This window comes from Nyctereutes procyonoides, unplaced genomic scaffold, assembly GCF_905146905.1.
Source record: "Nyctereutes procyonoides isolate TBG_1078 unplaced genomic scaffold, NYPRO_anot_genome, whole genome shotgun sequence".
Classification (NCBI taxonomy): domain Eukaryota; kingdom Metazoa; phylum Chordata; class Mammalia; order Carnivora; family Canidae; genus Nyctereutes; species Nyctereutes procyonoides.
In genome coordinates this window covers 32,726,936-32,750,372 of record NW_026575140.1, presented here as the reverse complement: position 1 = coordinate 32,750,372, position 23,437 = coordinate 32,726,936, and the positions used below count along the sequence as shown (strand labels likewise).

Sequence of the window (23,437 nt, the reverse complement as noted above, 5' to 3'; positions counted from 1 at the left end):
AGAAAGTGGGACAGTAACCTCAGCCAGCAGAGGACAGCACTATGCAGTGGCCATGTCAGTCTAGGGGCACAGGAGATGGAACAAGAAGACATTTGGGGACGACCAGCGTGGGCTGAGGTCCCATTTTACCCCATGCCCACTTTGTGTCCATCCTAGGGTGTGCCCCTGGGCAGGCTTACTTGCCTCCTCCTGCTTTCTCATCCAAGGAGAACCTCCCTCCCGAGGACTCAGCTGTCAGCTCCAGGGGCACCTCAGATGCTCTCTGGCATTTTGTAAGACAGCTGACAGTATCTTTGAGGAAGCCGTGGGGGAGGAGGTTGAAGCCAGGCAAACCCACCATTCAGGCTACCGGGTCTCTAAGGCACCCCTGATCCTAACAGAAATGCACAATAGGCCTCCCGCTGCTCCATCTTACTGGCAATTGGAGAACAGAGCCTGAAGTGGGAGTATTTCCCATGGAGAGCAGTCTTCACTAAGTGCCAGCATTTAACCCATGAGAACTACCAAGTTACCTTGGACAGCCTGATAGAATAAGGAAGGGACAGGGCCTGGGTGGGGGTCACACCCCTCTAACTTGTTTCTCACACTTTGGTGGCAGCTGCTCACTTTTCTTCCAAGCTGCAATTCTGTTTACTCAGACTGAGATAAAAACTTTAGTCAGAAGGCAATTGTGTCTCTGAAGTAACATCCTCAGACATCTTACAGAGAAAGGGGAAGCAAGGGCCTCAGGCCCAGAAGACGAGACTGGAGGGACAGTCACCTGGGGACACTCCACACACCCTGGGCAGTGGCCTGGTGGGAGGCGGAGAGAGCATGGTTTGGTGGTGGCAGAACTGCTGGGCCCCCGCTGAGGGCCCAACCCTCCTTTCACGGATTCTTGGTGATGGGAGATGAAAGACATGGCAGAGAAGTGAGCAGCCATGGCACCACCCACACGACCAGATCAAGCTGATGTCACCGAGCAGGATGGCCGGGGAGGATGGCTGTCGTCACGAACCCAAACAGCCTGGCAAACAAGCAGCCACACCAAAGTCCCTCATGTCAAACTGCTTTATTACATCTTAAATAACAGTACAGTTTAATATAGTATCTATCTTGCATCCAGCCTCCTTGCAATACACTGACTTTAAAATTAAATACAAACAGTGAAGGGCACAGGGTGCAGAGAGCTCTACAGAGGTGTCGATGGAAAGGAAGGAGGGCTCGTGTTTATTCTCTCTGCCAGATCCAGGCCTACTGCATGTCACAGCACAGTTCTGTACAGGATGCTGCAGAAACAGAACAGAGAGAAGCCACCACTGCTGCTGTGGAGTGGGCTCGGGTACAGGGAGGCAGCCCATGGCACTGCTGTCCAAACACTGCTGCCGGATACTGGCCTCCAGTGAGACCAAGGAGGTCTGTGTGTTAGAGAATGATCTGCCTCAGATGCAAAAGGCTGGTTCTATGGCAGAGACAGGCCATGAGGAATTTATAGAGGAAGGCCAGGGTCTCCATCCCCTGCCCCCACCCCCACCCACGAATCCAACAACGTTCATTTGGAACAGGGCTTTTTTTTTTTCTTTTTTTTTTTTTTTTAAAGAAAGAAAGAAACAGTGACTAATCCCGCTGCCCAAGCGTGTAGCGCTGCTGGCTGCACTGCTTCCGACACTTGTGCACAGAATAGCAGCAGTGAGTGGACAGAGCCGCAGTGGTTACAACTGTAAAGAGGTTATTTCTTAAAAGAAAAAGAACATCTAAGGACTGAGTCCTATATGCGCTTTTGAGCATTTCTACAGCATGCGATTCTAAGAGTAAACCCACCCAATATGGCAAACGATCAAATTTTTTAAAATTTAACTTAGAAAGTTTGAGATCATTATTTTCAAAACATTGATTTGTACATGGTTTCATACACAAATAATTGACTGACTATCCAAGCACAGGACGGGCGCCTCTCTGGAAAACAGAGGTTCCTGACGGTGGGGGCAGGGCGCAGGGTAGTGTTAGGCTATTATTACGAACTTCCCTCTGACTTCACAAGGAAACCCAAGGCGAGATTAAGAACTGAACTGAGAAGGCAGGGAGGACAGGTCAGGGAGCAGACGGTGCCTAATCTGAGTTTACTATTCATCACGCATTCAAGACCATCCATAGCATGTGCTTGGTTCCTTTCCTTATTAGCATCTTCCTTTCTATGTCATGTTTGTGCGTAACAATTATGTGACACGAGACAAAAAAAAAAAAAAAAAAAAAAAAACAAGGGACTCAATTTACATCATTAACAATTTCAGAGAGGCTGCACCAGACCCTCTTCCTCTGTGTAACTACTTAATGTAAAGGAATAGATTTTAAAAAGGAAATATGAATGTTTTGCAAAATCCTGTTACAAACACAACCTGAAATTTAGAACCAATTACAAGATAAAATCCTCAACTTGTTTGCATGAACAGCACAAAATAGGGTCACTGACCTAGAATTCAAATGAAATAGTGAAAAGGTGTGTCTGCCTCACAATTACACTCAAGTTTACCTTCTGGTTAGCACGTTTATTATAGTATTTCCTTTTAAATTCATCCAAGACAAAAAAGGAAACAAAGACAATGGTCCCGGGAGGAATGCACAATTTGTTTGAGTTTACAGCACAGAGGTTCTTCTCTTCGTGGGAATTGTGCTCTTGATTTCAGCAATAAGTGAAGGAAAAGGTCTTGCCCTTTTGAAGTTCTGAGGGGGTGCAGGGCGTCCACGTTAGTAGGGGTGGATTGGAAATGCTATCACTGTAACGCTTCAAGGTTGGAATGATCTTCCAGTCGCCACGACGTCTACCTGCTGTTTTAAACAGAGTTTAAAGAAATGTAAAAAAGTTTAAAAAAATGTAATGTCACTGACCTGAAGTCAGCGCTCCTGGCTCTTCCTACCGCCCTGCCCGTCTGCCGCTGAGGGCACATTTCAGGTGGATGCACTACAATTCCAAATCTACAGCAAAATTAATCTAGCAACTGTCAGCCCCTCTGTGCTGTGAGAAGTACACAGAGTTGCATGCAGGGAGGGCGCCTGCACTGTTGTGTTACCTGTCAGCGTTAGTTCCAGATCTTGAGGAAGCTATCCCAGGACCCCGTCGCCACGGCCATCCCATCGTCAGTCACCCCCAGGCAGCTGACACGGTTGTCATGCCCAGCCAAGACACCTGAGAGCAAATGACAGGCCCGTCACTCCTGGACCCAGTGGAGCCCCACTCAGCAGTGATGTGGTGATGCTATGCAGGGCTGGGTGGCAGGGTCACACGCAGAAAGGAAAGCCCTGAACCCCGAGGCCCAGAGCCTGCAATGCCTCTATGGCAATAAATGACATTAGGAGGAAAAAAGCCACGCTCATCTAAGGCAAGTAAGGCTCAATACAGTCCTCTATTGAAATAATGTGAAGGCACCTATAGCCAGGGGAAGTACTCAAACAAAGATAAATTGGGGCACCCAGTAAGGTTGTTATTAAGATAGCATGATGACAAGGAACAGACACAATAAAAAGACACAAAACACACAGTGAATGACTCAGGGCCTCTTGCACCAACTCCCAAGTATCCTCATGATGGTAAGAAGCTTAAATAAGGAGCACATGGGTGGCTCAGGCAGTTGAGCATCCAACTCTTGATTTCCACTCAGGTCATGATCTGAAGGTGGTGAGATTGAGCCCTGCATCCAGCTCTATGCTCAATGTGGTATCTGTTTAAGACTCTCTCTCCCATGGGACGCCTGGGTGGCTCAGTGGTTGAGCATCTGCCTTCAGCTCAAGGCATGATCCTGGAGTCCCGGGACTGAGTCCCACATTGGCCCCAGGCAGGGGCCTATTTCTTCCTCTGCCTATGTCTCTGCCCCCGCGCCCAACCTCTCTCTCTGTCTCATGAATAAATAAAATCTTAAAAAAAAGAAAAAAGACTCTCCCTTTCCCTCTGCCCCTCCCATTCATGCTCTCTCTAAAATAAATGAATCTTAAAAAAAAAAAAAAAAATTGGGATCCCTGGGTGGCGCAGCAGTTTAGCGCCTGCCTTTGGCCCAGGGCGCGATCCTGGAGACCCGGGATCGAATCCCACATCGGGCTCCCTATATGGAGCCTGCTTCTCCCTCTGCCTATGTCTCTGCCTCTCTCTGTCTCTCTCTGTGTGACTATCATGAAAAAATAAATAAAATAAAAAAAAATTCCAACCATTCCAATCTCAGGGCAATTATAACCAATTTTCATTTGGGTTCTTCATTTGTTTATAATCCCTAAAGCCTAGCACAGGGCACAAAACACAGAGGGCTGGAGATGCAAGAGGGAGAGGGCCAATGGGATGTTACACAGTAACCCCATGCTGACCTCAGAGTGAGATAAGCCTCCTGCTGATACTCAGCATCTGTGCTTAGATAATTATCACTCAGGACACTCCACATCCATCCAGAAGAAGCTGATGGCTAATTTCAGAGGACCCTTGTCCATTTCCTATACTACTTAGCGTCACAGCTGAGTAAAGAGACAGCCTCAGCCAGATGCAACAGTAACCTCTGCTGTGGCACCATGACCAAGGAACTATCAGGGCAGAGACAGTGGGAGCAAGGGGTCTGCGAGAAGGAGCAGGGAGAGCAAAGGGTAAGCTCAGCCCAGGGTGGGAAAAGATGCATCAAAAAGTGGAAGGTCAGATGAGAACCCTAGAAGATCCCAAGCCATGCTCCCCTTCTTCCCCTTGCCAAGATTAACAGAGTTGAAAGATTCTGAAAGTACCAGTTCAATTCAGTTACCTGACATGTTTAATGCAGGAAGTTTTTCATCTTTTGTGCAACTTGTGTTTTATTTTTTTAATGATTTTATTTATTCATTTGCGAGAGACCGAGAGAGAACACAAGCATGAGTTGGGGGAGGAGCAAAGGGAGAGGAAGCCCAGACTCCCCACTGAGCAGGGAGCCCGAAGTGGGACTCAATCCCAGGACCCTGAGATCATGACATGAGCTGAAGGCAGACACTTCACCAACTGAGCCACCCAGGCGCCCCTATTATTTTTTTTTTTAAGATTTAATTTATAGGGTACCTGGGTAGCTAAGTGTCTGACTTTTGGTTTTGTCTCAGGTCATGACCTCAGGGTCATGAGATTGAGCCCCATGTCTGGCTCCACACTCAGTGGGTAAGCCTGCTTCTCCCTCGCTTTCTCTCTAAAACAAATAAATCTTGGGACACCTGGACGGCTCAGTGGTCGAGTGTCTGTCTACCTTTGTCTCAGGTTGTGATTCTGGGGTCCTGGGATTGAGTCCTGAATCAGGCTCCCCATGAGGAACCTGCTTCTGACTCTCTCTCTCTGTGTCTCTCTCTCCTGAATAAATAAATAAAATCTATTTTAAAAAATTAAAATTAAATTTAAAAATCTTTAAAAATATATATTTTATTTTAAATTCACCCAACATGGGGCTTGAACTAACAACTCTGAGATCAAGAGTTGCACACTTCACCAACTGAGTCAGCCGGGCACTCCTGTACAAGCTGTGTTTTAATGCTTTAAAACTTTACAACCACAACTTGCCCTTTATGTGTGAACTTTAGACTTTGTACTTCACTGGGCACACCACAGTTCCACTGCATGCAGCCAGAGGGGAGAGAAATCAAGGCAACAGTCTCAAACACCCAGCAGTTCACTCTGTCCTGCGCACTGTGGCTGTGTGCACTGTACACAGTCCGTGTAGGGAAAGCTTCTGGTCCTAAAAAAGCCCACATAAGCCTGAGTAAGAATACCCTGGCCTGTCACCCATCTCTCTGCTGGGGCATGCCACGGTGCAGGCAGGTGTACTTGGGCTCGGCACATGTTTCTGAGCAGCATGATGGGCTATAAACCTAAACATTTCAGCCTTGGTGCATTATGGTCATCCTGAAAGGTGTCACCCAGGAGGAGTGCCCAGTAGGCCCAGGAAGGCCCAACAAGTACCTACCTGCTCTGTCGGCCTTGAGTGCATCCCACACATTGCAGTTGAAGTCATCGTACCCTGCGAGGAGGAGGCGCCCGCTCTTGGAGAAAGACACCGAGGTGATCCCACAGATGATATTGTCATGGGAGTAAGTCATGAGCTCCTGGTCTGCACGAAGGTCGAACAGCCTGCAGGTGGCATCATCCGAGCCAGTGGCAAATGCATTGCCATTTGGAAAGAACTAGAAAGCAAGTCAAGAGAGTATGCAAATGTACAAGAGAAGTACCGGAAACAGGCCTGCCCAACAGCAGGGCTGCTGCTGGTACAGGAGGGAAAGGTCAGCAAGGACTGGGCTCTAGCAGACACAGAGGGGGTTGGAGTGGCAGCTGCCCAGGTACCTGGAAGTGAGGGCATTGGTACTGGGGCAGACATAGCCACTGTCCTCCCAAAAGAGAAGACTTCATTTCATGATTAACTGTTTTCCAAGAAGCAGGAAGAGCATGGTTACCCCTGAGGGGAACGAGCAGCCAGATTAGCCTTGTGGAGAAGGAACCCCCAGACCCAACCAACCAGATACCATGCTTCACATCTCACAAAACCCCTTTCACATCATCGGCTATGCCCCAACCACTGGGCTGAGGGCATGAGGTTCCTGCTCAAAACTCAGCCTCTGCTTCCTGTTCCTAAGAGGCTGTATTGCCTTGTTTGCCAAGGCAAACGAGAGGGAAGCCAAGGTACCAATCATTGGATTGCCCCAGAGCTGGGAGCAGGTCCATGCACACAACAGGCTCAACGCCAATGTCTGTGAGATGAACGAGTTAACACAGAATTAGCTGGCTTCACAAGGACAGACCATATCACACTTTTCTATAAAGAGTTTTTGTAAAGTAGGTTATAGTTGATAGAAAAAAACAGAACATCTAACCCTGAAAACATTTTATGACTTAATGGTGTGTTCTGCAGCACACAAAAAGTAATCTAACTTGCAAACAGCTGGAAAAGGACCCCGACTCACACAGATGGCATTGATGTCAGACTCGTGGCCAGTGAAAGTTTGCCGGCACATCCCTTCTCGCACATCCCAGAGTTTGGCTGAAGCATCACAAGCACCAGAGACAAACAGTCTGGTGTCGGGAGCGAGTGAAAGGCTCATAACATCCCCAGTGTGTCCAGTGAACGTGGTTGTCTGCTGGCCGGTCTCGATGTCCCACAGAGCACTATAGCAGGAACACAGGACAAGCAGTCATCTAACTTTGTCAGACAACCAGTCATGTGACTAACACTCCTTCAAACTACCCAGGACCACAGTAAACCTCCGCACTTTTTTTCCTGACAAATCTAAATTTTGTAATGTGACTTTGTTTAGAAAAGAAGCAAAGCAAACAAAATACAGATCAGAATGTGGCCCCAGGGTTTGGATCAATGGTTATCTCTATGTCAACCTAAACACCTGCAAAGAGGGAGCCAGTGACCTGTACTCTGTGTGGGCTTGCCAGGAGCAACAGGGAGCTCCTGGAGGTACCCCCAATGGGGCAGAGAATGTGAATCTACTGCTGCCAGTATCAATGCCAGAAGCTAGGACAGAGACAACACCAGGTAAACAAATGGTTCAGAGCAACGCTGAGGTCCCATGGCCCCTCCCTGGAGCAACAGACAGGAGAGGGCTAATGTGCCATGGTGGCAGCCCTGACTTTGGTGTGCCCTGCAGCTGTCAGTGTGAGCAGCTACTTGAGAGCTGCAAAAGTAAGATGTGGACAGTGCTTCAACCCTAGGAAGCACCAGCACTGAACACTGCTCTGCTCATTCCAGCCTCCCAGGAAATCTGGTTGAAACGCAAATCCAGTCACACGGTTTACTGGATACCATGCAGGGGTTTCCGTGCCAGGCACTACGGGACTATGGGGAGGAAATAAGATGTGCCTACGACTCTGAAAAACACTTAATCATAAGTGAAAAAGCTTTAAAAAGTATTTTCTAGGGGCACCTGGGTGGCTCAGTTCATTAGGTGTCTTTGGCTCAGGTCATGACCTCAGGTCCTGCATCAGGCTCCCAGGAGCAGGGAGCTTGATCTTTAAAAATATATATCTTCTAATACAGAAATTCTTCCTAAAATTAATGTAGATTATAAACCTTTTATGAACTTATAAAATTTATATGAAGAGAACACTGTAGAACAGGAAAGGCTGGATATGGGAGTCAGGACCTGGTGCAGGGCATGTCTCCACATCATGCCTCAGAGACCAGAAAAGCTTTCAAGGACAGCTTAAATCTAAAATGACTCATAAAATACCTATTGGAACCAAACAAACAATGTAAAAATCCTTAAGTCAAACTTCTAGCCTTAGCAGATGGCTTACTCTTTTATTTTTTAAAGATTGTATTTATTTATTGGAGACAGAGCAACCATAATTGGGGTGAATTGCAGAAGCAGAGGGAGAAACAGACTCCCCTCTGAGTAGGGAGCCTGACGTGGCGCTCGATCCCAGGACCCTGAGATCATGACCTGACCCCAAGGCAGAAGCCTAAGGGACTGAGCTGCCCAGGTGCCCCTGGGCTTTTAAACAGGAAACTAGGGGATCCCTGGGTGGCTCAGTGGTTTGGCGCCTGCCTTTGGCCCAGGGCACGATCCTGGAGTCCCGGGATCGAGTCCCATGTCAGGCTCCCAGCATGGAGCCTGCTTCTCCCTCTGCCTGTGTCTCTGCCCCTCTCTCTCTCTCTCTCTCTCTCTCTCTATCATGAATAAATAAATTTTTTAAAAAATAAATAAATAAACAGGAAACTATTAAGAATGTGTTCTACATCCAAAACCAACCAACCAATCAACCACCTATCTGATCATTTAAATTGTATGCTCTGGTGACACAAATGAAAATTCTAGAGATTCTTTAAGTGGGCTTCTAACTCTAAGTGAGGTAACAGCTCAAACTCAGGAATTCTGACACAGTCAACTTGAAACAATAAGCCCTGCTCCTCAGCCCTGCTCAGTATCCACATGGCACAGTGCTAAGAGGGGATGGAAACACACTCCCCTCCACCCCTCAAAGGGCTGCTGAGTGTCACCCAGCCAGGGAGTCTGTGCTGGGGAAAGAAAAGCAGGCACTTCTAGTACAGTTGCAGCTTCAATGTCCCTAAGTCAGTCCTTCCTTGTTCCAAATTAAACTCTGAGCTTTAAAATCTACACAGTACCATGAACTCCCTATCACTCACACACTTGTGTTTGATGCCTCACAGACACTTCATCTTATTAAAAAATTGGCCTAATTAATGTCAAGAATCTTATTTCCTACACATCCAAGGCAGGCAGTATGAGAAAGGCATGGCGCTCGGATGCTCACCAAGTGGTGTCCCCAGAGCTGGTGACGATCTGATTGTCATCCAGGAAGCGGCAGCAGGACAGATAACCTGGAAAACAAACAAAGATGTGACCCTGACCTGATTCTGAGGTCCTGTAAATAGAAACACACACTGGCAGAATGATTACACCTCAAAGTCCTACATGAAGGTGAAGACTGCTGCCTCGTCAGGGACCCCTGGCCCTGGTCTCCCACTCAGAAATAAAGAAAGTAGCGAAGCCCTCAGGCCATTGGCTGACAGCACACAGGGCGGGTGGTGGTGGTGGTGGTGGTGGTGGTAGACAACAGGGCAAAAGGCAGGCGGTGAGCAGAGTGGCCCACACACTGGCAGACACTGAGCAGGTGCAAGAACTCCTTCCATCTCTGCTCCTCTGATCCACATGTGGGGACACTAGGCTCCCTTCCCACTCAGACACCCACTCATCCCACAAGAACTTAACCCTGGCACCTGGAACACATAGCGATTAGGAGTGCTTCTTTCCCTCCTGGAGCCCACACTCCAGTAGGGAGAGAAAGTGTGTTAAGGAAGGGGAGAGAGATACCTGCAGAGGCCTCCTGAATTCTCCAGGAAGACATAGCCAGAGCTGCGATCGGGGTGCCAAGCAGAGCAGTACAGTTGTTTTCTACAGGACACTCTAACAGGCAAGTTGGCGAGGAAATGGCTAAGTGTTGCCTGAGCACCCAACCTGCCAAGCGTGTGGGAGGTGAGGCAGAGCTGTGGAGCTGGGATGTAGAGGGTAGGAGGTACTGAAATCCCTAACTTTGATCAGCTTTTGGTATGAGGAAGAGTGAAAGAGAAAACCAACTCTGCAGTACCTACACATTATGGTTTCTAATTAGTTAAGCTTTGTTTAGTAGTTTATAGTTTTGTTCTACTATGAGTGCCCTTAAGGACTAGAAGTGCAGGGTAAACAAATCTAACCCCAAAAGGAGTGTGCCCAATGGGCTGGCCAGGATGGTACCAGAGCTGTCCCTACCCCAGCTGGCCAGGCAGTCAGAAGGAAGGTGCAGCAGCACTTGCCACTCTTGCAAAGATGAAACACCCTTGTAAGGTATGCCCTGAAACCTTTCTTCTCAGTCCACACGAGAGCCACGTATGATGTTGTGCAAACCAGTAAAATAAACAAAATACAAAGAAGAAAGCTACAGAAGAGTTCTGGTATGTAAAGTAAATATTTGGAGATGATAATTTTTAAATATTAGCTATATGTCTAAAAAATGATGTATGGTCAAATACTTCCCAGAGCCCATGTCACGTCAATCCACAGGGACATTAAGGACCCCAGCCAGCAGTGAATCAATGTCCAGCTGGGTGAGGAGTGGTCTTTGCTGAAATCGCCTGATGACAAAGTCACACTGTGCACCTGACCCATGGCCCCCACCACACGGCATGCCTCTCCAAAAACAGCATTTGCTTCTTGGTGCATTCTTATATTGTTCAAGTCAGCTCAAACTCCCCTCCTTTCCAGAAGTTGGCACACTGCATGTCCAGCCCCATCTAGTGAGGTACCCAGTGGACCCTCCACTGACCCTTACTCTGCACCATCATAGCCTCTGCCTGACTGAGTGCAGGGAAGGTGGGATAGAGTCATGGAGACTCCAGCACCAGCAGTGTCTCCAGCAGGGCCAGGCAGGACACACGTACGCCAATGGCGCAAAGAAACATGATCTCCGGGTGCCTGGGTGGCTCAGAGGTTCAGAATCTGCCTTTGGCTCAGGGCATGATTCTGGGATTCTGGGATTGAGTCCTGCATCGGGCTCCCCGCAGGGAGCCTGCTTCTCCCTCTACCTAAGTCTCAGTCTCTTTCTGTCTCTCATGAATAAATAAATAAAATCTTTTATTTTTATTTTTTATTTTTTTTTTAAATTTTTGTTTTTATTTATTTATGATAGTCACACACAGAGAGAGAGAGGCAGAGACACAGGCAGAGGGAGAAGCAGGCTCCATGCACCGGGAGCCCGATGTGGGATTCGATCCCGGGTCTCCAGGATCGCGCCCTGGGTCAAAGGCAGGCGCCAAACCGCCGCGCCACCCAGGGATCCCTAAATAAAATCTTTAAAAAAAAAAAGAAAGAAAAAAATATGAGCTCCAAGACAGTGTCTGTCCACCTCACGTATCATGCAGGTTGTGGTCTAGCCAGGCAGAGCACATGAACGTCCCACCTCCAGGACCAGAGATGGCATGCTGACACATCAGCTCCACCGCTCGTAAAGTCAGGTGGACTCTGTGGAGCCTCAGATGATCAGCAAGTGTCAGGTAAGCTTAGGGGCTGGGAAGGTCATGGGAAATTATTACATTTACAAAACAACGTATGGCCCCAGACAGTCATGGAAACTCTCCACACTAAGACCCCTCAGGTGAAGAGAACGCACAAGACAATGTCCCTTCTCTGGGTCCTAAAGGCCTGCTGGCAGCACAAACAGTTCTCATGCAGACAGGGGTGGGAGGCACTGTTGGGGAAGGTGGCTTTTACATTCATTCCCTGTCTGTAGTTGGAGCTTTCAAAATACATACACAAATATTACTTTTAATTAAAGTCAGGGTTGCCTGATCACAATCTTGTAACTTACTTCTTGGTCCTCTTTGAATTTTATACATTGAGAGACAAAAAAAAAAAAAAAAAATCCACATAGATACTATATATATACCTGTATTTTTTTAGATATTACATTGTTTGTTTTTTAAAGATTTTATTTATTTATTCATGAGAGACAGAGGGGGGGTGGTAGACATAGACAGAGGGAGAAACAGGCTCCTCGCAGGGAGCCCAATGTGGGACTCGATCCTGGACCCCAGGCGGGAATCACACCCTGAGCCACACACACCAGATGCTCAACCACGGAGCCACCCAGGCGTCCTAGCCAGATATTATGTTTTTTTATAACGTTTTATTCTTCCATAAAGAAAAAGTAGAAACCTAACTTTTAAATATTTTTTTTAATTTTTATTTATTTATGATGGTCACAGAAAGAGAGAGAGAGAGAGAGAGAGAGAGAGAGAGAGAGAGAGAGGGAGGCAGAGACATAGGCAGAGGGAGAAGCAGGCTCCATGCGCTGGGAGCCCGACGTGGGATTCGATCCCAAGTCTCCAGGATCGCGCCCTGGGCCAAAGGCAGGCGCCAAACCGCTGCGCCTCCCAGGGATCCCGAAACCTAACTTTTAAATAGGGCTAACACACAAGTATTGCGCATCAGTGTTCAAGGGCACTGTGATGGGGCCCATCTAATACAAACACTGGGTCGTCTGGCCTGTGAGCATGGCAGATGGTACGGGCCACAACAGTCTCAGAAGGGCCCAACAGCGCTCCCTATGGGGACCAGGACAGCCTCACAGGAGCCATCTGGCTGAACATAGTGGCTTCAGAATGTGGGCTTTGAGGGGGCATCTGAGTGGCTCAGTAGGTTAGTGATCGACTCTTAATTCTGGCTTAGGTCACAATCTCAGGGTAAGAAGGCTCTATGCTGGGCAGGGAGTCTGCTCCTCACTTCTGCTCCCCCCAGTCTCACTCCTCTTTTTTTTTTTTTTTAAGATTTTATTTATTCATGAGAGACAGAGACAGAGAGAGAGGTAGACACACAGGCAGAGGAAGAAGCAGGCTCCATGCAGGGAGACGGATGTGGGACTCGATCCCGGGACTCCAGGATCACGCCCTGGGCCAAAGGCAGGTACTAAACCACTAAGCCACCCAGGCAACCCTTGTTCTCTCTTTCAAAAACAAACAAACAAACAAACAAAAGAATAGGGGGTAGCCCAGGTGGCTCAGCGGCGTTCTTTGAGGAATTGCAGCCTCTTCTTGAACTGGGGATGGTCTCAGGGAACTGTTGGGAAGATCACAGCTGTCTGTGCACTCAAAAAGTTCTAATAATCAGTGGCAGTGACCATCTTTGTTAATGAAGAATGAATAAATTACCTGGAGGCTGTGTTTGCATATACATGTGTATATGTGTGTACGGTGGGGTTACCTCAGGTGAAGAAGGCCCCCCACCAGAGGTGTGTGTGTGTTTGTGTGTATGTGCGGGGGTTTGCCTCAGGTAAAGAGAACCGCCTCCCCAGGTTTGAGTCTGCTACAGAGTGTGCTACACAGTGGCCAGCCAGTGGTGCTGCTGTCCTTTGGAAGCTTAGAGAGCAGCTGGGAATACAGACCCCCAACAGACATGGGTGCCAGGTCTAGAGATGCAAGGGCACAAGGGTGTCCCTGTGCACCTCACAGAGACCATGGGTGACAGTAACAGGACACGCTAGGGAACAGCCTTGTCCAGAGACAGGAGGCTTGAAATGAGGCAGTACAGAGAGTAGGTACTTGGGTCAAGGACCATGGGGGGAGACCCAGGGGTTTTGTCTGTTGAGGCCTGGAGGACAGAGACAGGATGTCCTGACAGAGTATGTTGCCTGCTTGGGAATCTGTTGCCAGAGGAGCAAATACACTTACTTCTGCATGTGGAGAAGCTACTGACCCAAAGAGAGCAAAGCCAAGAGTACCAATGTGGGTAGAAGAGTGACTCACATGGCCTGCCAAGACCAAAAGGCCCAGCTAAGCAAACTTCTCCCAAGAAAATGGCTATAAGCTGAGGGGTCATTCATCCATAAGAATGTTCACACTACGGACAAACTGGAGACTGCAGACATCCAGCAACAGAGACGCATCAGCACACAATGGGACTCTCAACTCTTTAGAAACATCATAGTTCTGGGTGAGACTATAGATTAAAAACACAAAAGAGAATTTAAAGTTATTTTCCCAAATTTTCATAGTGAGCACACTGGTGGTTTCAGCCAGCCCACACTGGTGGTTTCAGCCAGCCTACCCCTAGAAAGCACCAATGCACCAAACTGGGTGCCTGGGCTAAGTCAAAGTTGCAGTCGGACACACAGGGCCCCACGGCGGGTGGCCACCAAGCAGGTACCTGGGCAGCATCCGATGCAGCTTCTGTTCTGGGAGGGAGTACAGTTCAGCCCAGAGATAGAGGGAAAGCCAGCTGCCCCACACTCTGGTGCACATGGCAGCCAGAGAGCAAAGACAGTGAGAAAACACTGTTCTAGTAGTTTGGTTAAAACGGGGTAAATACATGATGAAGTAACCTAAAGATGTGAGAGTGAGGAAATGCCAAAGAAGGGTTTTATTAAGAGTTAGGAGAGCTTAGGAGCGCCAGGGTGACTTAGTCGGTGAAGCATCTGACTCTTGACTTAGGCTCAGGTGGTGATCTCAGGGCTGTGGGATGGACCCCTGCATCAGTCTCTGTACCAGGTATGGAGCCTACCTGGGATTCTCCCTCGCTCCTTGATCCCTCCCCCCACTTCTCTAAAATAAATGAGTTAAGAGAGTTTATAAAGCATTAATGGCACTAGATGGAATCAGATGAAAACATAAGCAACCTAGAAACACCTTCAGATGCATTCATAAGGCTGTGTGGCCTCGTCCTCTCAAAGCTCAGGGTTTTGGGCAGTTTGCCATCATCCTTCCAGGATGGTATGAAATCTGGATCCAGGTAGTCAATCCAGGAGGCTGGATGGGGTGCATGTGGAACCCAGTGTGGCCCATGGCAGGCATAGCCAGGACTTGTGGCAACCCTAGGAAGAGGCTCCTTCTGTGTATGGCTGCTGAGCAGGCAGAGAGGTGGCAAGGGGGCCAACCAGAAGGCAGCCAAGGGGCAAGCAGCACACATTCCAGACAGGACCATCAGCCCCTGCACCCAGCCAGGCATCAGGCAGCCGGGCTCCCCAGGAATGGTCCATGAGATTATTTAGTGAACAGTGAGACCTGACTTTCCCAGACTGTAACACACACACACACACACACACACACACACCACCCTAAAACATGTGTCCTGTTAAATCTAACTGTCAATGAAGTGGGTGCCAAAGAGCAGCCGCATTATAACCCCTGGAGCAGAATTATGGGGAGACATCTTTCCCCCTAGAGCCAAGTGTGCTGCAGTATGCCAGAAAAACAAGCAATTAGCAGACAATGTGTCCAGTTCACTGTGCTTTCACATGAGTGTAAAATATTCAGCTTCAGATTATAGGAATAAACTATCCCTAGAAAATGAAGTTGCCACCACAGCTGGTTTGGCAGGAATGATAGGCAGTCACTGAGCAACATACCACAGTTGTATACCCAGAAAAACTCTGGCTAAACTCTTATCAAAATGTTTATACCTCTGTGGCCATCTTGAGCAGATGATCCTGGGAAGGCAATGTGTCCACACTGCAATGAGACATTGAGGAAGGAAGGTACCTTTATGAGCAAGTGTCAATTCTTTCCTTGTTAGCATGAAGGGACCTGCTCTGAGAATAGGTCTGTGACACCAGGTCTGACACTTCCATCAGATGGGAGTCCTCAGTGAGTTCCTCATTTCTTAAATATAGGAATTTCCACCAAAACAGCAGTCAGAAAGTTGTACTCTGTATGTAATACATTTATACTAGTGATAATAAACGTCCCAACTCAATTACTGTGAATTCAGTCCATTAGCCATTTCCAGAGGGCATCCTTTACTCTGTAAGACAGAGCAGCACCTGAGGGTTCCTCTCTGAAGTACTGCCAAAGAACTTCCAAACCCTGGGTAGCTGTTTATTCCATATGGGCCCTTACATCCCATGGAAACAACAGCAGGAAACAACTGATTACCAAGAGCCTTATCCCTGAAGCTGAGTGCCTAGGATTCCTGTCCCAGGACTATCAAACATGACTAGGAAGGATTCAGTACACCTGATAACGGCACTCACAGGCGTATTTAGTGTAACTGCATTTCTAAGATTATACAAGAAAATGTCCCTACCATGGCTTAAACACGAGTTCTCAAGCTAATGCTCAGGCCAGAGAGACGTATAAGTGATGAACGGACATTCAGGCCTGAGACAAGACAAAGATAGCAAAACCTCAAATGTGTGGAACCCTTTAACAGTTCACACCTTAACCCTCTGACTAAAACAAGACTATTTTAAGCTTATGAAATTGTAACCTTTATTGACTTGAAGCTGAAAATTATGTATCATGTCTGAAGAAAGTAACACTCTTTTAAGGGCCAAACGTGTTGTGTGTGTGTTGTGTGTGTGGGTGTGTGTGGGTGTTTAAGATTGTATTTATTTATTCATGAGACACACACAGAGAGAGGTAGAGACACAGGCAGAGGAGAACAGGCTCCATGCAGGGAGCCCAACATGGAACCTGATCCTGGGACTCCAGGATCACACCCTGAGCCGAAGGCAGATGCTCAACTGCTGAGCCACCCAGGTGTCCCTTAAGAGGCCAAATGTTTTTAAGAAACCACTCAACTCCCAGGAAGTAAAATTTTATGACATGTGAAGGAAACAAAAATTTCAAAACATTTCCTCTAATACTAATTTTGTTTTTTGTTTTGATAAGTGCAGTGTTAAAAACCTAAAGTCTTAATTAAAAATGGAATCAATGTATTGAATCTGATTATAAATCAGCAATTGGTAAACATTAAGAATGTATGTGTGTTGGAAGTTCATCAATGTGGTAACAAAGTGGTTTATGAAGTGGGCTCATTGGATAGAATCACCCTGCTTGCAAGGACCATGCAGATATAGTCTACCCCAGCTTCTGGCAGGGGGGTATCCACAGGAGCCAATTTCCCACAGAAAATAACTATGAGCTCTGGATAAACATAAAAACAAATAGGAGCACGTGGTTAGGTCATTCAGTTAAATAAATAGCTCTTAATCTCAGGATCATGAGGAGTTTGAGCCTCATGTTGGGTTTGAGACTGCTTAAAAATGAAATCCTTAACACAAAAAAACAAATATCTAAAGACACAGGAAAGAGAAACAGACAAAATGAAGGGAAGCCTACACTTGGAAAAAAAAGAAAAGTACTGAGTTTGTTTTTATGGCAGGTCCCCATCTGAGACACCACATGGGTAAGACCTTCTTGAATCGCCAGCAGATTTGCGGGCAACCACAGTCAGAAAGTGAAAGAAGAGAACCTAGAAAGGAGAAAGCCACAGAAGAGGAGACTTCAGTCATGCACCTAAGTGCTCAAAGCTTACATCTGAACCACACAAAGAGCAGGCTCCACATGACCTGGCTGATGGGAAAAGGACAGACGTGGCTTCTGTGGCTGCCTGAAAGGACACAGCATGGCCATGTCAGAGCACAAGAACACAGTCTCTGCAACACAACACTTCACAATATCCAGGGGATAGTTCAAAATTACCGATCGTACTAAGAGGAAGTGTCACCCCCTACTGAAGAGAAAAGAGTCACCAAGACCAACCTCTAGAGGGATTAGCTGCTGAAATGGCAGACAAAAATTCTCAAGGCAGCTCTCGTAACTACAATGAAGGATACCAAATATATACGTAATAAATAACAAGACAGGAAATCTCAACAGAAACGTAACAAATATGTTTTTAAAAAGCAAACAAAATCCTAGAATCTAAAAACAGAACATCTGACATATACAGGTTCCTCAGTGGTCAGAGTATTGGGGGTGACAGAAGTCACATAAGCCCAAGGACAGATCTGTAGAAGAGGGAGACTACAGGAAAAGGCGGAGAGCCACAGGAACCCACAGGACCATAGGAAAACCCACACACTGCAGTGCAAAACGAGGGGAGGCTACAGAACAGAAAATGTATTTGAGGACATGGCCTAAAATGTCCTCAATTTAGTAAAAGATAAAACTTTACAAATTCAAGATGTTGAAGCATAATAAATACAAAAAAATTTTTAAAGTGCTAAAAGAAAAAATGTCAACCCCAGAAATCAAAATATCCAGCAAAAATACCATTCAAAAATGAAGGAAAACAGGAGCACCCGGCTGGCTTCATCTCAGGGTGCTCAGCATGGAGCACCCAACACTTCATCTCAGGGTTGTGAGTTCAAGCTCCATGTTGGGTGTAGAATTTACTTAAATAAAATAAAGGGGCGCCTGGGTGGCTCAGTGGTTGATCATCTGCCTTCAGCTCAGGGTGTGATCCCGGGGTCCTGGGATCAAGTCCTGCATCAGGCTCTCCCCACAGGGAGCCTGCTTCTCCCTCTGCTGTGCCTCTCATGAATAAATATATAAAATCTAAAAAAATAATAACAATAAAGTAAAATAAAGACTTAAAAAAGAAAAAAACCTCTTTGGCGTCCCTGGGTGGCTCAGTTGCTCGAGTGTCCAACTCTTGGTTTCTTGCTCAGATCATGACCTCAGGGTGTGAGACTGAGCCCAGCATTGGGCTCTGTGCTGGGTGTAGAGTCTCATTAAGATTCTCTCTCCCGGGGATCCCTGGGTGGCGCAGCGGTTTAGCGCCTGCCTTTGGCCCAGGGCACGATCCTGGAGACCTGGGATCGAGTCCCACGTCGGGCTCCCGGTGCATGGAGCCTGCTTCTCCCTCTGCCTGTGTCTCTGCCTCTCTCTCTCTCTGTCTCTCTCTCTCACTGTGTGCCTATCATAAATTAATTAAAAAAAAAAAAAAGATTCTGTCTCCCTCTGACCCTCCCTGTTTGTGCTCTCTCTCATTCTTAAAAAAAAAAAAAAAAAAAAAAAAAACAACTTTTAAGAATGAGGAAGGGTAGGAATGCCTGGGTGGCTCAACGGTTGAGTGTCTGGCTTTGGCTCCAGGATTGAGTCCTGCATCTGGCTCCCTCCCTGTGAGAAGCCTGCTTCTCCCTCTGCCTATGTCTCGCCTCCCTCCCTCCCTCTATGTCTCTCATGAATAAATACATAAAATCTTAAAAAAAAAAAAAAAAGAATGAGGAAGGGCATAAAAATAGGCCTTTCCAGCTGCAAGACTCTACTATTTTATATGAATTGATACAATATTAACTGAGTGGACCGTGAAAAGTTATGAATGTACATTGTAATTCCTAGATAAACCACTAGAAATTAATGCAAAAAGGAAACCAAACGAGCCAACAGATAAACTCAACTAGTATTCTAAGAATTTAGGTTAGTAAACTAACCCAAAGGAAGGCAGGGAAGCAAAGCAAGTAGTGACACGACAGAGCTAAATCCAACTGTATGCACATCACATGAAACACGAATGAACCAATACCACTGACAGGCAGAACCCTTTAGAATGGATAAAAGGCAAGACCCAATTATATGCTGTCATAAGGAACCCTACTTACAAGATACAGTTATGTTGAAAGAAAAAAAAACATGAAAACAACAGAAATCAGGCGTGCCTCTATTGACGTCGAATAAAGTAGACTTACAACAAAAAATATAATATTCTGAGAGGAAAAGGGGCATTTCATCATGTTAAGAGGAACAATTCATCAGGAAGACATGACACCCATAAATGTATATGCTCTAGTAACAGAACTCAAAACATATGAAGCAAAAATTGCTAAAATTAAAGGAAGAAAGTATTAAATCCATAATCAGGGCCCTTAACATCTACTGCCAGCAGTTCATAGAGATGAAGTTTTGGGAGATGTGAACAGGATCAAAAGTCTGGCTTGAATGAACACACTTGGAACATTGCCCAGCAACTGCAAAATAGACCTGGTTTCCAAGTGTATGTGACATGCTCATCTTGACAGACTCTCTGCTCCATTAAATACAAGTCTCAACAAACTGAAAAGACTCGACACAGAATATATTCTCTGAACATAATGGAATTTAATTATAAATAAGTTATTTAAGGAATAAATAAAAACTCCAGGTACTTGAAAATTAAACTTCATACTTCTAAATAACCCATGAATCAAAGAAATAATCAAAAGGGTATTAAAAATACTTCAAGCTGAATGATAATACAGTTAAAGCCCTGTTCAAAGGGAAATTTATAGCTTTAAGTGCTACTATTTGAAAAGGAAAGGTCTAAGATTCCACCTTAAGAAGCTAGAAAATCAAGAAGAAAGCAACCCCAAAGCAAGCAGAGGGCGGGATAATGCAGGGCAGAAATGAATGAAATACAGGGAGCATATCTTTTTTTTTTTTTTAAGACTTTATTTATTCATGAGAGACAGAGAGAGAGAGAGAGAGAGAGAGAGAGAGAGGCAGAGACACAGGCAGAGGGAGAAGCAGGGTCCATGCAGGGAGCCCAATGTGGGACTCGATCCCAGGACTACAGGATCAAGGAGGGCTGAAGGCAGGTGCTAAACCGCTGAGCCACCCAGGGATCCCCCCAGGGAACATATCTTTAAAAAGGATAACTGTATGATCTAATGGTGGTGGCCAGAGGGGAGGGTGAAGAGGGAGGGAGGAAACAGATAAACAGGGTTAAGCACACTTACTGTGGTGAGCACTGAGAGATGTATACAAGTGTTAAATGATTATACCTGAAACTCTATTATATTACACACCTAAAACTAACAGAATACCATATGCTAGTTATACTTTAATACAAACAAAAAAAATCACACAAATTAAAAAAAAAGGGACCATGCACATATTCTTATCTGGCTAAAATTAATTTAACAGAAGGCTTAACTAGAGTCAAAAGTAGTATTATTCATTACTTTTGATCATTTCTTTGGCTGCAGGTGTAGTAGGTGAGTCTAGCAGGGTGTAACCGTAAGAACTGAGCAGAAGGCCATATAAGTAAAATATTAGGATAAGACCTCTTTTTGTTATGAACAAGTGTCACAGGTAAACTAAACTTGGCAAAATAATAACCATTTAACTCTTAAAGCTGGCTGTATTCAAAGGAACAGCCTACAAGGACTCTTTTCTGTTTCCTTTTCAACAAGAGTGCTCATTGGTACAAAGTGTATTAGAGGACCAGGTTAGATCCATACATGTATATGTGTGTGTACGCCTATGCATATATGTGTATAAATGCACGTGTAGATTAGGAAACCCTCCTGGAAAGGCACTCATGAATACAAGATGGTTTAGAAGAAGGTAACAGATTAAGCAAGGTTTCTATAAAATAAAAAAAGGTGGCTGTCAGGATGAGGCAGTTATCCCTAAGATCCTCAATCCAAAGGCTTCTTACCAATGAAGGCATATCAAAAGCCTATCTTTGATTTCATTTTCAGAATGTTTCTCGCTATTATTACAACCAACCTTATTAAACAATTATTGATAAGAGGTGAGTGTCCAAAGCATATAACACACAGCAGGCAAACATCTCCAACTATGAGGTTACTGGTGAGAACATGTACCTGTATGTCCGGCCAGTTCACGGCTCACACGTACATTCCCTTCACGAGTTTTCAGATTGTAAATGGAGCAAATGTTATCCAGGCCACCACAGGCCACATAGTTCCCAGAAGGGGCATATGCACAGGTCATGACCCATGAGGAACGCAGAGGGATGGCATGGACCTAAGGGACAGAACACAGATGAGGCAGACACACTCAAGTTCAAAAACATTAACTAGGGACACTATGATTCTATTTCTAGTCTACAACTTTCATAGCATAGAATGCGATAGAGCCAAACAACAGCCAGAGTTATTTTGAAAATAATTTATACATGTGACTAGTCAGATAAAGTACTAATTTAATTACAAATCCACGTGCCACCTGGGTGGCTCAGTTGGTTAAGCATCTGACTCTTGATTTCAGCTTTAAAAAAAATATCCACTGCTGCACACCAAATTTAATCTACAGTTTTGTTAAGGTCACAATTTATGGTTAGGTATGCACCTAAGTAATAGCTTAAGAGCCTCCTAATCCAGGTTATGTGTTAAAAAGAAAACAGTTCACTGGCCTGTCAAAATGGCTCTACACTGACTTATGAAACAAAATGTTTTTAGTGAAATAACCAGACTAGACATTGTAATTAATCCTGCCACAGACTTCCCTGTATTTAGGATAGACTCATTACAAATACTGCAATCTTAGATCTCCAGTAAAATATGACAGTCTGATCTTCTAATATATATGGACCCAGTGACAGTACTTTGGACTGTTTAAAAGGATTTAATTTATACTTGAAAGTATACTTACTGTCTTTCAGGTAATCTCTTATAAAAACTAATAACTAAACGAAAAGCTGGATTTCCACATCTTTAAGTAAAACATGAAATTTCTCAGCCTGAGCTAACTCTGGAATCCATCTCTCTCAGAACTATTAAGGAGGGACTTACCTCCCCGCCCCCTGCCCTGCAACAAGACCATGAAGTGCAGCAGAAGAGACCAATAGCATGCTAAACTAGCATGCACTAGTTATCTGATTGGGCTTCACACTAAAAACAAAATTCACTGTGATCCCCTCCCTATCCTGTATGATGTGTTTTACACAAGTGGACAGGAAGTTAGAAGCCTACCGCCTCCTGAGTGGGTTTGTCAGGAAGGGACCCCGCCATCCTTACCTTGTTTGTGGTGTAGCTATCCCAGATGATCAGTTTGCCATCCTGTGAGGCACTGACCAGAAGCCTACAGGGAGAGGACAATAGAAAACTCATCAGTACCAGAGCAACACAGGTATCACACAAAGTCAACCATATAAACTGAATCTTAGTGACTGTGAACACACACTTCAGTGTCACACTTGTTTGAGACAAAGCATACTGATTTATAAAATAAATAAAAAGGTCTAAATTGTTAACTCAACTTTGAAAGCATGAAAGAAAATACTCCCACAAATAATAGTGCAAATTCAAGAGTGCTTGTCTTCAAATGAAGACTAGATCACCAAAGCCACTCTGGTGAGCTAAGACAGGTTTGTTTGTTTCTTTTTTTAATTAAAAAATATATTTATTTATTTATTTGACAGAGAGAGACAGACAGACAAACGCACCATGCCCACAAGGAGGGGAAACGGTAGGCAGACGGAAAGGGAAAAGCAGGCTCCCTGCCAAGGAGAGAACCTCACACGGGGCTCGATCCCAGGATCCTGGGACCGTGACCTGAGCCGAAGGCAGACGCTTCACTGACTGAGCCACTCAGGCGCCCTAAGACATACAGATCTTTCAAGAACTAAAGGTGGCAGAAAATATTCAGTATATAACTTTATGTTCCATTTGACACATAGAAAGCTTAGATAGTAAAGAATAATCAGCTTTTAGATATTCCAAATTTGTGAGACATTTCTCACCAAAAAAAAAAAAAAAAAAAAAAACACAAAACGAAACAAAACTAAAACCATGAAAATTTCCCAGACTGAGCTAAATCTGGAATCCAGGTCTCCTAGAAACGTTAAGGAGGTGCTTAACCTCCCACCTGCTTTGCAAAGAGATGACAAACTACAGCAGAATCGTGTCTTGTCCAGCAGTAGAGAATAGTAACTGTCATGAATTTTCTTCAAGACTATTTTCTTGCTTTGGGTAACT

General features: G+C 45.5%; 1 protein-coding gene across 3 annotated transcripts in view; it reads right to left on the bottom strand.

Annotated features, from left to right (window-relative positions):
• Positions 1-1,036: 1,036 nt before the first annotated feature.
• GNB1 (G protein subunit beta 1) overlaps positions 1,037-23,437 on the bottom strand; it is a 102,227-nt gene continuing 79,826 nt past the window's right edge. For all 3 annotated transcript variants that reach the window (XM_055306838.1, XM_055306837.1, XM_055306836.1), the window contains 7 exons: positions 22,478-22,541; positions 21,323-21,485; positions 9,236-9,302; positions 6,916-7,117; positions 5,925-6,141; positions 3,048-3,163; positions 1,037-2,805 (listed from right to left, as the gene is read on the bottom strand). In XM_055306838.1, coding sequence (XP_055162813.1) covers positions 3,057-3,163; positions 5,925-6,141; positions 6,916-7,117; positions 9,236-9,302; positions 21,323-21,485; positions 22,478-22,541 — 820 coding nt within the window. In that variant the 3' untranslated portion in view covers positions 1,037-2,805; positions 3,048-3,056. The remainder of the gene's footprint in view (positions 2,806-3,047; positions 3,164-5,924; positions 6,142-6,915; positions 7,118-9,235; positions 9,303-21,322; positions 21,486-22,477; positions 22,542-23,437) is intronic.